This window comes from Elgaria multicarinata, chromosome 6 (assembly GCF_023053635.1).
Source record: "Elgaria multicarinata webbii isolate HBS135686 ecotype San Diego chromosome 6, rElgMul1.1.pri, whole genome shotgun sequence".
Lineage (NCBI taxonomy): Eukaryota > Metazoa > Chordata > Lepidosauria > Squamata > Anguidae > Elgaria > Elgaria multicarinata.
In genome coordinates, this window is record NC_086176.1 from 97,341,460 (window position 1) to 97,355,910 (window position 14,451).

The 14,451-nt window shown below is 43.8% G+C and overlaps 1 protein-coding gene across 1 annotated transcript in view; it reads left to right on the forward strand.

The window, feature by feature from the left end:
- The first annotated feature begins 840 nt into the window (after positions 1 to 840).
- Positions 841 to 14,451, forward strand: part of OXCT1 (3-oxoacid CoA-transferase 1) — a 67,103-nt gene continuing 53,492 nt past the window's right edge. Inside the window, exons 1-3 of the mRNA XM_063128119.1 lie at positions 841 to 1,124; positions 11,157 to 11,265; positions 13,332 to 13,422. Of these exons, the coding sequence (XP_062984189.1) occupies positions 1,017 to 1,124; positions 11,157 to 11,265; positions 13,332 to 13,422 (308 nt within the window). The 5' untranslated portion in view covers positions 841 to 1,016. The remainder of the gene's footprint in view (positions 1,125 to 11,156; positions 11,266 to 13,331; positions 13,423 to 14,451) is intronic.

Below are 14,451 nucleotides of genomic sequence, written 5' to 3' on the forward strand. Positions count from 1 at the left end.
CACCAGGTTCTCCATATATACAAATGACACCTGCTGAAATTCCCTTTTCTATGCAACTATTAAAGATACAGGGGCCCTGTCCTCCTTTTCATATGGTCACCCTACTTTAACAGAGGTTAATCTTTCATGTCATGAAGCCAAATTTAGAAAACAAAAACCTTCTAATTTCTGTGACTCAAACTGCTACTAATGGGACAAATACAGGGCTAGTTCGAAAGTGGCAACTCTAAAGTCCAACCATCACGCTCCATTCTTCAATTTGATTTGTGTGTGGAAGCTCTTCTAGTTGTAACCGAGTCGATTCAGAAATCAGCTCCACTGATTTTAGCGATTCTCACTTCCCAATCATTGCAGTACTATCCTAAACGTGTTTCCTCCGAAGTAAGTTCCAAATCATTAAGCATACGTGGTCTTGCAGCCCTATCCTATAACGCTCCGCCTTCCCCAACTTGGTGTCATCCAAACGTTTTGGACTTCGACTCCCAGCAGCCCCAGCTAGCATAGCCAATGGTCGGGTATGCTGGGAACTGTAGTATCTCAAGATATCTGGCACGCACGAGGTTGGGGAAGGCTGCATACCGGGTGCCTCGGCAAGCAAATTCCATTCACTTCCGTGCAATTAAGGCTGCAACCCTAGGCGCACTTTCGCCGGAGTCAGCTCCGTTGAACACAGCGGGGCTTACTTCAGAGTAAACCTACTGAGACCTGCTTTGCTTGTGATTGGCAATGTTGCCTTAAATCTTCTGCCTCCTCCCCCTGTGGATCGCTCCCTTTCCCCACCCTCTCTGGGAAGGGGTTAAGTTAGACGTCAAGGCCGAGCCCCTCAACCTCCCCCGGGCTGTGTCACCGCCTCGCCTTCGATCCGCCAGCCGGGCAGGCGCGTTTCTCTTTCCAGCAACATCGCGCCGAGGGGGTTGGACGCCAACTGCCGCCACCTCTTCTTCGTCTCCAGCGCCGCCGGTCGCCCGGGCTCCTTTATCGTCCTCCTCGCCTTTGCACGCCGCACAATCTCGAAGATGGCGGCTCAGAGCCTCCTCGCCCGGGTTGCCCGCTGCTTCCCCGCTGCCTCCCGATGGGGGCCCGGACGTGGGACGGTGCGGCTCGTCCTCGGAACCCAGGCGAAGGTAAGAACGACGCGGGGAGGCGTTTGGAGGAGCCCAGGAGCCACCCCCATTCCTCGGCTTTGATTTCTAGGCGGGGGACCCGATCCGGTGCATATGTTACTTGGAAATAAGCCGCATTCATTGGAGCGAGGCTTAGGGATAAGAACCTAATCTTAGGCAAAGTAGACCCATTGAAATGAATGGGGGCTAAGTTAGTAGCGTAAGTCTCATTCATTTCAATGGGTCTGCACTACGTAGGACTAACATTGGCTCCTAGCCACTGACTCCTAGGTCGGTTGTGTGTGTGTGCTTTGCATAGGATCGCAGCCTTCCGTTGGGGGTGGAGGTCTGTCCCTTTAAGAGCCGCTCGATCTGCAGCAGTAAGCAGGTGGTCATGTTTCGCCCCATGCAATAACCCAGAGCTTCCCAGGACCAGGCTGGGCTGCTCTCTCTCGTCTCCCCTTCCTGGGCAGTTGGCAACCCTTCGCTTGAAATCGAAACGCGCCCCACTGATGTTTCCTTGACCTCTTTCTGCTTGCATGCCTCTTACCCGACAGCGAGCCTGGCCTGCTTCCCTTTGCTCCTAGAGGGATCGGATCCACTTACAAGGGCTCCTTCGTTCCCTCCTTGGAAAAGAGCCTTTCCTTGAGGCAGAGGCCAAAGGATGCCCCCGCGACCCTGCTGCAGAAGGACTGAGGCGCCTTCATCCTTGCGCCGCCACCCCCCACCGCTTGACCAGGCCCGCGGGTTGGTTGCAGCGCGTCCTTCAGCGCTTGCAAATAAAAGACGCCCGTGTGTTGGGCTGACCTTGGGGAGGAAGGGAGCTCGGCTTCCACGGCCCTGCCTCATCCAACTATGCTTGCCTTGGTCGGATAGAGGTTATGAGCGGGGCGACGGTGGCAGTAAGGTAGCTAGGCCCAGTGTAGAGGCCGTCCTGCCCCTTTAAGTAGGTGTCTCCCCGAAGTCCTTACTTAGAACGCCGGCTTCTTGCAGCCCGGTCCTAGCTAGGTACCTCTTACTCTGCAGTAAAAGTGAGAGGTACCTAGCTCTTGCAGGGGGTGGGGGAGGTTAAAGCCTACTGTGCTTAATGGGGCTTGCTGCAAAGTTAGCGGATGTACAATTCTGATTTTAAGGGCACAATCCTATGCATGTATAGGTTGAAAAAAGTCCTGCAACTCCTAGAAGGCTGACTGGCTAGGGAATGCTGGGAGTTATAGGACTCCCCCCACCCCTCCATCTAAACATATGTAGGATTGCACCCTAAGTGCAACTAATAGGTCCGCCGCTTGGTTGGGGAAGAAACTTTGATCAAAATTGGCCCAGCAGGGTTAGTATTTCTAGGGCACTTGCCATCCTACAGAAATTTACTGCATGGCTTTGTGGCACATACAAGGAAAGAATTTTGGTGCAAACTGGCATCCTGGGCTGTTTGCTTGGTAATACATCCCCCTGATTCACTTGCTTCCAAGTCACTGTGCCCTCTCTGCCTGTTCCTGGCTTTTTCTGATCTGGAGCATGATGTTAGCATACCTTTAAATATTGAAGCTCAATAGAAAGTCTCAAATAGGATAGTCAAGGTTATGCCGTTCTTTGAATAGCAGTGGCAAATATATATAAGTGTACATATATTTGGTACAATCAAATCCAAGCATTTGATAGACCCATTCTAGTAAGGACTTGATTTCACCTTGATATGCCTTCAGCCCTGCTTTCGCATAATGGTTTGGTTCAGACAACATGCTTACCCACACTCTGAGTATGGGTTGTTGTTGAACTGTGGGTTAGCATGTTGTCTGGAACCAGAACATGTTCTACAGGCAGACTTGTTAACCACTTTGAACAACCCAACAACAAACCATGGGTTCTCAAAGTGCCTTGCTCAAGAAAAATAATCCACACTGCCTGGCTAACAACCCACCCGGCAGAAAAAGTCCTGGGTTTAGACAACATGCTAACCCACAGTTCCACAAACAGCCTGTGGTTCAGCAACAACAACCTACACTCAACTACCGAGTGTGGGTGAGCATGTTGTGTGAACCCAGCCAATGTTGCCTTATATCAGGGATTAGCAATCTTTTTGCTATTGAGAGCCACATGCAGTGGTGGGTGGAAGGACGCATCCCAGTGATGGATGTGGCCGGAATTGGTGGGGATGGAGGCCTGGGCTCACCTCATCTTTCTCAAATAGACACCTCCCCTCCATACACACACACACTCATATAGACCTGCACGCACCCCATCTCATCATGAGGAGATGGAGAGGTTTAAACCTCCCCTCCTGGTGCATTGAAATTCCATCTGCCTTCCTTGCTGCCCAGCTGATTGCTACTGGAAACAGTCATGCTCCAAGTATTTCTAGTGCCAATCAGCTGGGAAGGAATAAGTAACTCAGCTGGGGAATGGTAGTAAGGGGTCCCGGGGCCAAAACAAGATCGGCTGGAAAATGCAAGCAGCCTGAAGGCTCCCCATATGTGGTTTATGTGGGCCTGCTTTTAGTTTACTATGCTGAGAAGGAAGCCAAGCTGCATCACTGGAAAAGGAAGCAGGAGCAGCATAGGCCTATGGCCATAGCCAGCTCTGATTTTTTCCAGGAATGCCATCTGCTTGTACCATGTACGGCATTTGTGCCAGAGGTTGGGTGCTCATGCTCTACAAACTAGTGGGTAGTCATGTGCTGGTACCTAGCATGCTTCATTTTTTTGGATGCTGCCTTGGGTCTTTTCAACATCCCCCTCCCCTTTTCCACCTACTTCTAGATTGTATGCGAAGATAATGTGAGTCCTATGTTTAAAGCACATGTGGGCAACTTGCAGGCTGTCTGTGGCCCTCGGCTGCTCTCTGTGCAGCACACAGAGCCCTGCCTCCTATTCCCTGCAACCCAGCTGATTAGCCATCAGTTGGGTTGTGGGAAACAGATGGCTGTTTCCCTGCTGCTAGAAATAGCGATCTTGACCAGGATTGTTGCAGGGGGTGGGGGAGGTGGAGGTTAAAGCCTCTTCCCCTCCCCCAACGATCCTGCATCAGGATCATTTGGGGTGACAAGATTAAAACTTTTAACAACCTCCTCTATACCCTATGATCCACTTCCTGAATTTGTGTGTATGAATTGTTGCCTTTGAAGGAGGGTGTGTTTGTCCTGGCCCACTCACCACCAGCCCTGTCCACTCGTGTGGCCCGTCAAACGGCTGTGCAGGAGTCGGTGTGCCCACCTCTGAAGTTACACATGAGACCCCATGTTCTTAATGTGCATAATATTGGTTCTGCAAGTTTCCGCTTGCGTAAGTTTAGACTCCCATGTTGCTGAATTAATTTCGAGGCTGAGTCTTTCTGTGTTAAGTAATAAAGGACTCTTTGACCTAGACAGCACAGTTTGGCTGAAAAATGTGTCCTTGTTAGCCAAAGGTGATGAACCGGTTGCTTGGGACGTCTACTGTTGTGCCAGTGTTGATGAAACCCGGCATGTGACTTTCCAGGCTGTGGAGAACAAACTGTTGGCGGGTTCGTTCTGTTTCAAGTATGGATAATGCTGCCAGAAGCTTCTTATTAAGCAATATTATTTCTGCTTCTGTTGCACTCATTAATGAGGGAAATGAGCTGCCTTTACAAGTTTCCTATTGTTTTATCTGTTTAATAACCTGATTGCAAACACAGTGCACTTTCACTTAGTAGAACCAGCCAGGGAATATCTCAAATACCTTAAATATTTGGATAAAAGTAGTGCTGATGTCATAGGAATGCATGGAGGATTCTTAGTTTTGTTGATTAGCAAAGCAGCCCTAAGGATGTCTATTTAAAAGTAAGCCTCATTGCATTCAAAGGGACTTACTCCCAGGTAAGTGTGCATAGAAATGCATTCCTAGGTATATTACTAGTGAGTATGTCTCATTGAACACAGTGGAACTTGGTTTTGAGTAAATACATTTTCACTGTGAGGAACCTTATTTATTATTCCCATTTTAAAACATCCACAAAGTGGCTAATTGACATACAAAACAATATATAAAAATCACACAGAATCAGAATCGTAGTATTTAGGAATCTTGGACAACTAACGTTTTATTTTGGTTACTCAGATGGCAAAAATGTTAAGAATGCTTACCCTACTCAGATGAGACCCTAAGCCACTGTGGTTAAGTATTTTTAGCTAAACATATGGCTTAGTGTGTTGTGTGAACCATTCTTAACCATGGTGGCTACATAATCATGTTTAAAATATGGTCACTAACCATTTGCTGCAAAAGGGTTAGTGGTCTAACCATGGCTTAGTATGTCCTCTGAACAGGGCCGCTGTGTCTGATTTTGGTGTTCGTTTGGAAAGATAGACAAATCTTGGCCCTTCTTATTTATTAAATTAAAAATTATATACTCCTCTTTCTATTACCTCAGTTTTAGAAATTAAAAAAAAAACAGAAATAAAAACAAAAAAATGGTTAGTTAAAGCCAGATAAAAATAGCTGCAAAACATGGCACATAGCGGCTGACTTCTATCTTCAAAGGCCAACAGGAATAAATAGGATTTTGGCTGTAGAGAAGAACAAGTACAGTATATCCTCTTTCCTAAATAGTGTTCTTCTTCAGGATTCCAGCCATTTCCTCCAGGCAAGGCATTCCCCACTCCACTTTCAGCACCCCCACCCCACCTTGCGTGTTCCATTTTTTAATTTTCCAACTGTTAGTCTATATTCCATGACTAACATGCTGATTCCCCCACTTCAGGTTTTTGAAAAGGATTTTCTGTACTTCTCCAAATCTTGTGGCTTTTTCAAGCATGTTGAAGCCTTCCTCTTGTTTCCCCTGGCTCTGTTTCAGTAACAATCCTGTTGGCACTCACCACCTGAGTTTACTATTAGAAGGATTGCTCTTATGATTGCTGAGTCAGAGGACTTTATAGATGAACATTGTGTTCTCACAGTGGCCAGCTATTATTACTATTTATTTATTTATTTATTTATTTATATAGCACCATCAATGTACATGGTGCTGTACAGAGTAAAACAGTAAATAGCATGTCCCTGCCGCATAGGCTTACATTCTATTAAAATCATAGTAAAGCTATAAGGAGGGGAAGGGGCAGAATATGGCCTGGTTCAGACAACACGCTAAACCATGCTGCTTAACCACAAAATGGTTAATGGAATATATTGACCTTAATGCATTCCATTAACCATTTTGTGGTTAAGCAGTATGTTTAGTGTGTTGTCTGAACCAGGCCTATGAGGGCAATAGCTCTTTCTCATTTGTGTTCCCCAGCAACTAATATCGCCTCTGATACTAGAGGTAATCTAATAGTCAAGATGGCAAATAGCTATTGATAGCCTTATCTTCCATGACAACTATCATAATTAGATCAAAGATAAAGGGTTGATCACCTCTGCTATCTGGACAGGGATAACTTAGCTTCAGTTGTCTGTGCTATGGTGACCACCAAGAGTTGTAGGATTTTTTCTGTCTAAACATGCATACAATTGTGCCCTAATTCACAATCACTGATAGTTGCTTCTAAGTAAGTCTTTTTTTAAGATTGTAGTGTTAACTCTCATTCAGACGGTTTGTGAACTGCAGGCATTGTGTCAGACTTGAAATATGCTTTTGTTGCAAGTCTACAAAAAATAAGTTCCCAAGGAGTTGCTTAAGCTAGTGTTACAATCTGCTATATGTGGTTTTTGTCACTTAAAATTTGGCCAGATGTCTAGATAGACATCACAATTGTAGCACTTAAATGTATAAGAAAAACCAAGATTACGACATTTTTATTGCTTAAGGGGTATTGGCATTTGTAATACTTCTTTCTTTTCAATTATTCAGTACCCTTATTTTCAATCAGCAAAGTATAAGCGGATGTGTAATAATTTCAATCTTTCTTCTACTCCCCTTCTCTTAAATATTTATTGTGGCTAGCCATTAAAAGCTAGTTCATTCCTACATTTTTTTTTTCATAACCTAGGGAACAAAATAATATTTTGACCATCTGTAATACTTTCAGTAATTAGCATGGGCGATTAATTATCTGGCTTATCCAGTCAATGAGTTAGCCAACTGAGATTTGCAATAAAGGTGCCTCTTTGAGAGGATAAAGAAAGTGTGACCTCTTATCAAAAAAAGAAAAAAATGCTATCACTCGTTACTAGAAGGAAAAGCTTTCTATTGATGAGATTACTAAATAATGTTCCCTAAATGGCTGCTTTGTCATTCCAGAGAGATTAAAAGAAAATTCGGCATATGTGATACCCCTATGTTAAAAAAAAAAAAGGATAAATGAAAAACAAAAGATAGAAAAAAAAATAGATAACATTTTAACACTCTTTCTCTCTCCACCCCCGTACCTCTCAATAATTTTAGGATAAATTGTAAGGTTGTATAGACAAATGATTAATTTAATATATTTTTATTATCCTTATTCAGTGTATTTTATTCAGTAAGATCATGCATGAATACTGTGGGAAATTAATTTTGTGGAAGACTTGCAACATTCTGTAGGTTCAAAGTTTGTGGATTTTCAAAGATTGTGGACAGTTAGCTGAAAGAATCTGGGAACAGGGGAGCTGTAATATCAAATCAAGTTAAATTATATTTGCACATTGGCCATTGCAATTTAGAACAATTAACTGAACATAAGGCATAAAACAGACAATAAATGTCCTGAGTTCAAGAAAAACAAATTCCTTAACATATAAAACTCAGTATCTCCAAGCAAATAAAACATTAAATACAGTTAAGGCTAAAATGGTATAATTTAAAACTCAGGGTGCAGTTGCAGCCCTCATTTTAATAGCAATTGCTAAAAAATTCACAGTTTTTGCAGTAACCATCCTGTTGCAATCCTCAAGAAGAAAGTTCATATAATAATCAGTTGAACGCCCTGGATAAGGCAATAATAAGGGGGTTATTAACTCTTCACAAGTATTTCTGTACAAAGAGCAAAATAGCAGCACGTGGGCAATGGTTTCAATGTTACCATCTCCACAGGTACATACTCGATTATGATATGGAGTTCTCCTAAAGTGGCCTTCTCGAACCGCAGAAGGAAGCACGTTGAGACGTGTTCTTGAAAACGCAGTTCTATGTTTAGGGTACGTGAGCTGCTGTAAATATGTTGGTGTCTTATCTCCAGGACTAAATGAGGACAGTTTAAGATGAGGACTCAATTTCCTCATTGTGGACAAGCTGTTTTGTCTTTCGATGTCCAATAAGCGCTGTTTCAGAATTTCTTTAGCTTTGGGAGAGCCTAAACCTAATAGGTATTGAGATGGAAAGCCAACTAAATTTAGCCTTTTATTAGCAGCTTTCATTCAGCTACTTTTACGGGAGTCTCTCAATATCAGGGGGAGCAGACCCATGGCAGTTAGATGCAGCCACAGCCAATAAGTAAGTGTCCTCATCCAGACCTGTGTGTGGATAGAGATAACACCAGCCTCAAGCCGTAAAGCAGCATTAGAAACACAGTTAGGTACTGAAAAAATATATTTTGTAGGCGAAGAGAGAGAGGTATGTCCATCTTCTCAACAAGTTTGTGGTCAAACTGTTTCATTCCGCATCAAACTAGTTCAACTTCATTCTTTAACTCTTCTGTCTGCTCACCTTTTAGCTGGGTATCTGCTGAGGACATTTGAGTGTGCTCTTGCTATGAACACTGTGAATAGTGAACCTCTGGAAGTATCTCCCTTATGGCAACTTGTCAAATGACATTTACCATCCAGTTTCTCTTCGAAACTCACATACCCTTCTCATGGGTCTCCTTTTATCACCTCTACCAGGTAGACTGGATGACTCTTTACCAAAGCCATATTGGAGGCTCTATGCCTCTCTATACCAGTTGCTGGGGAACATGAGCAGGATGGTGCAATGGCACTCATGTCCTACGTAGGGGATTACAAATAGGCAGCTGTTTGGCTGGAATAGATAGGTCTGACTCTGCAAGGCTCTTCTCATGTCCTTAAGTTTATGTTCACCACAAATGGCCGTAAAGAGAGGTATGCAGTGGCATGCCAGAAACTTCCCAGTCTGGGTAGTGAGCTGATGGAAATCGATTGGCATGTGTGTCGAAGTAGATACCATGTTGGAACAATATAAAGCGGCATTCATTCAGTGGCTGATGCTATTCGTTTAACTATTGTTTCAGGTGTTCTAACGCTAAGTAGACACTGCTTTGAAATTCTGTACAGAACCTCTCCCTTACAGAGACGACGTCCCCCTTGGGTCTCCTTTATTTCTCTCTGTAATAAAAGGATCCCAACTAGGGAGCCAGTAATCAGAATCCTTGCCACTGTTTTCCTTCACCGCTGCCACCGTATAATCCTGTACCTTACCTCATGTACTTCAAGAATCCAAATCAGTTTATGAAACAGAATAACATTTATTTAACAAATAAATGCAGTTTACAAAGCTTGTAGTTTCATTTGTCACACTGTGTAACCTGTCCTACTCTACCCACTAACTTACACTATCTCCTACCATTCACACTGTTCCCAAAATAATAAACGATGTTGTTTAAACATTACACTTACTCCTGAGACTGTGTTACTACAGCTTCTCCTTGCACCATGCAAGCAGGGCTTCCAGATGAAATGATTTGGCTTCAGTCAGTCTTCGGGCTTTTCAATTTAGAAAAGGTTATAAGCCCAAGGTGTTTAATATCTTTCTAAAAGGGTGCCGTTGTCAGGGCTCTGTTTACTCTGCAGTTTCTCTCTTTAAAAAAAAGCAAATAAAAGGCAGCTTGACCCAGGTTATCTAAAGGGTTGCTTACTTCCATACCATACTGCTCACTTGTTGAAGGGGCTGTGCTCTGTGTGCCAGCTCTAGTAGATGTTGGCACATGGAGGTGATGGTGCTGAAGTTTTGGAATTTCCTTCCCCTATAGCAGAGTTGAGCAATTTTTGGGGGGTCTGGGGTTCGGTTCCCCCTCTGGAACCCACTGGAAGCTACATCCCCTCTCTTCTGCTTGAAATTCCTGCTAAGCCACTCATTTTGCTGCGAAAATTTGACAACCTAGTGGGAAAAATCTGGAATTTTCCTTTAAAACAATGAATCTGGGAAGCACACACCTTGCAGGGAATCAAAATCACGCCCCTGTGATTCTGCTTCCCAATGTGCCTTGTTTTAAAGGAAAACAGGCCTTTTATTTTTCTTTATTTGCTGTGGTGGCAGCAAATTTGGCAGTGGTTTGGAGATGTCAGGGGCTGCAAAACCCACCAGAGGTCTCCGTGTTGCCCGTCCTTACCCTATAAGCATGTTTGGACTTTTCACTTAAAACACTTGTCTTCTGCTGGGCTTGTAATAATAATTGATCTGACTTGATTGATCGTATTTTCTGCTGGTGTATTTTAATTCTTGTACACTGCTTTGTTGGCTTTGGGGATAAAGGCACTATAAAGGGGGGGAAATCTGATACGATTTGCAGAAATGATAACATTTTACAAAAATGAAAGCTGAAATTCTCAGGAAGATAAGTATCACATTCTGTGTCTCTTTTCTCTCCCCTCCCACAACTGTGTAAAATTGTAGTGAGTATCCAACCCTAATCCATACCAACACACTCCATTGAAATATCGCTTTGCATTTGAAACTCTAGGAGCGTCATCAGATGAGTGTTTTATCGCATGCTTGTTACTGCCCACTCACAGTTTTTTGCGGGTTCTTTTGACGCCGCTGTTCACCTCCCGCTCCTTCTGGTCTTCTTTCCACCACAAATAAGACACCAGCAAATCTGACTTTTTGGGGGGTGGGAAAGTTAAATGTGCCGCCATTTCCTGCTGTGTACAGGAAAAGCAGCGTGATAAAAACACCACTGAATGGGCCTCGTGGTCATTGTTTACTTCCTCTTTCTTTCCCCTGTGTGAAGAAAGAGGAATTCTCGTGAGACAGAAAGTGACGGTAAGGAAACATGATTTCCTCCCCAATCTGATGATTCTCAAGGATGCATTTTTTGGTTCCTTTAGATCAGCGCAAATTCTGTGTGTGTATCCTCCTAAAAACCACTGATGAGAGACCTTGTATTGTGGTTGAGTGCATCATATTGTACCCTGACACCTTTCCCACTTGCTCTTCCTCCTCTAGAGTTGTGGCTGCTATTTTTCTACCAGCAGCTGTCACAATACAAAATTTTATACTGATCCAGTGGAAGCGGTGAAAGACATACCCAACGGGTCTACTCTCCTTGTTGGTGGTAAGTAATAGAAGCTACTGCTCTTCCCCAAAGAAAGTTCTTATTCGGTTCCCCCCATCCCTGGGAATAAATGATATAGTTTAGGTTTTCAACATTCAGTGCAACTTATTGAAAGATGTTTATGCAGTTGATAGGAGAGGAATGGCATTTAACCTATGTTCTCCAACATCTATTGGTCAGGATCAGGCCTGTTCTCCCTACTGTGGGGGAAGGGGTTTTGGGGCGCAGTATCTGAAGAAAAAGAAGGACCAGGACCAGAAGTATACTAGCCAAAACAGGAAGCAAGGGAGGAGATTCTCCAAGACTCTTCAGGAGTCAAGGATGAATCTTTTGAACTGAGCCAATATCGTCCTGCAAGTAATGTTTCTAGGACATGGGGAACATGGGTGGGAGGGTGCTGTTGCACCATGTCCTGCTTGTTCATCCCTGGCCGATGGCTGGTTGGCCACTGTGTGAACAGAGTGCTGGACTAGATGGACCCATGGTCTGATCCAACATGGCCCTTTTTATGTTCAGAACGTGGGTGATGGGGCATAAAATCCCTAAAGGCTGGGAGCTGTTACGCTCATAAACCATATTGGCTGATTCCAACCAGCCATTGGCCAGGGATGAACAAGCAGGACATGGTGCAACAGCACCCACCCACCCATGTTCCCCAGCAACTGGTGCATACAGGCTTACTGCCTCGAATACCATCAGGGCTAGTAGACTCCAGAAGTATACCTTCCTCACCAAGGGAATTGCTCTGGGAGATCAACAGCCTAAGGAAGATAGAAAGATTGGTAGAGCAAGCATTGTTTAGATCATTTTATTGCTGAATAACTTTTATTGGTATTTTATTGGTGTTGCAAGCCAGTATTTTCTGGAAGGAGAAATCCGTTCATAGTTCACTGAATAAGGAAGCTGTGGTCAGTGCCATGGGGAAGGAGAGTAGTTTGCGTTTGTGCAATAAAAAGGGAAGCCCTTTCCTTCTAATGGGAAGGGCATAGTTAAATTTCTAAAGATACATGTGAAAACACTTTCAGCTGTTAGTTGTGTCCCCCTAGCCTCCCTTTCATAATCCACGTAATTGGATCATTGTATTGACTTTTTCAGAGGAGCTTGTATGTTTTGCTTGCTAGCGAACCATAAATTGTGGTGTCCGCTGGTTCCAAGTCTTCCATGCCTGCCAGGGGCAGGCAGTGTTCTGCCCACAATTTCCAGTGCGTCCCTGGACACATTTTTTTTAGTTCCCACCAAGGGGCCTTCCTCATCCCACATTTTTTTTTTAATGTGGGCATGCTGGGTTTGCTGTGAAGTAGGTTTCTGTTGGTGCTGAAAACTGTGGGCTCAAAGGTGTCGCTTAGTGTGTTGGGACTCTGCCTTGTACCTAGTCTTTTGGGCAGGTTACTTGCCCTTTGCCCTGCCTCCCATGATAGCCATTTTGTGGTGGTCTCTCAAATTGCCAACTGTCCCCATCGTCCAAAAACGTTGCCTCTCCTGGTGTATGCCAAAGAACTTGGGGCAGGATGTGTGTGTTGTGTTGCTTTTTTAAAAAAAAAGAAAAAAAAGATGCCTTTTTCAAAACAAAGTCCCAAATGACTTAAATGAAAACATGCAAAATTTAAAACAGCTACAGCAGTTAGCCATTAAAATACAACCAGCTCATGAAACAACTAAAATGTCAATGATGATTACAGACAATTCAACTGATGTATTAAACAGCCCATCCAATGCCTGGGCTTAGAAGGAAGACTTAACTTGGTGCCAAAATGATGACAATGTTGGTGCCAGGCAGGCCTCACTGGGGAGAGCATTCCACAATCTGGGGGCCACCGCCAAAAAGGTCCATTCCTTTGTTACCATCCTCCGAACTTCCTTTATCTGCTCCAAAGTCCACCATTCTATGAGAAAATTCCCTTCTCCTGAGTTAGGGGATTGGGCGGCGACGGGGCGGTGGTGATGGTGGATTTCCTTCAGGCTATACTGAGCAGCGGCCCTTGTTTCAGGTGAGTGGATTGATTGGGGTGGTGGTTTGCGTTTTTGCAAACAGAGTTGTTCACAGCTGAAAAATTTGTGTTGCTTAGGTTTTGGGCTCTGTGGCATTCCCGAGAACCTCATAGGAGCCCTGTTGAAGACTGGTGTAAAAGGGATAACCGCCGTCAGCAACAATGCAGGGTAGGTGCGCATCTTTTCTTAAAACACTAATGACATGAAATCTAACTGGGATTCTCTTCACGTAACTGATCATGCACAAGGGGGAAGAAAGTACCCTATTCATTCCTCTGAACGAACTGATCTTGCAACTTGAAATGATGAAGCCAGGACTGCTGTACAAGCGTTAATGCAAGTTTTAAAGAGATCTGAACTGCCAAAGACTATGCCTCGTTATATTCTCATTCCCTCTAGTTATTTCATAGCAGTGTTTGGGGTGGGGTGGGGGCTATTAGACGGCAGGGAGCTATTGTTGCTGTAGCACAGGGTGGGTTATTTATTCTGCTGGATGCATGCTGTAAACGTTAACAGTATTGATCTATTGGAAGGAACACCTTTACTTGTGTCCGCCTGACTGTGCTGTTGCGATATGTGAGGGAAGCCCATTCCATTGTCTTTCCACCAGAGAAGGGGAGGAGCTTGTGTGGTGATATGAGTAGGGACTTCTCTGTGGTGGTTGCCCCAACTTTGGAAGCCCCTCCTCCAAGAGATTCACCTGGAACCAACTTTGCTATCATTTTGGTGCCATTTGTTCACCTGGGCAGTTTTCAATATATTGTTTTGTGCTTGGGCTGTTAAATGTTGTTTTTACCTGCCCTTGGTTTGTTTTTAATGAAGGTTGAGATATAAATGGAAATAATGAATATGTATTATAAAATAAGAGCTCCTTTGAAATAAGGGGGCATTTGAAAGCAGAATGCCAGAACCTCAGTTTAATGAAGGATCCTCAATATTACAAAATCTATACTTACACTAAAAAGTGACTGATATTTTTATCTTTTATGGGAGCTTGGGTGGTGTTTTTTTACTGAAGTTTACAAAGTGCCCTGAAAAATAGGGAAGTAATATAGATAAAAGCATGCATAATAATAGCAAACTCAATTCTTTCAAGTGTTAGATCAGGCATTCTCCCGTCTCATGTTCCGATTACTCTTCTTGTATATTTAGCTTTAACTCTGATTTGTTATGACATCCAAATTTGGACTAATTATG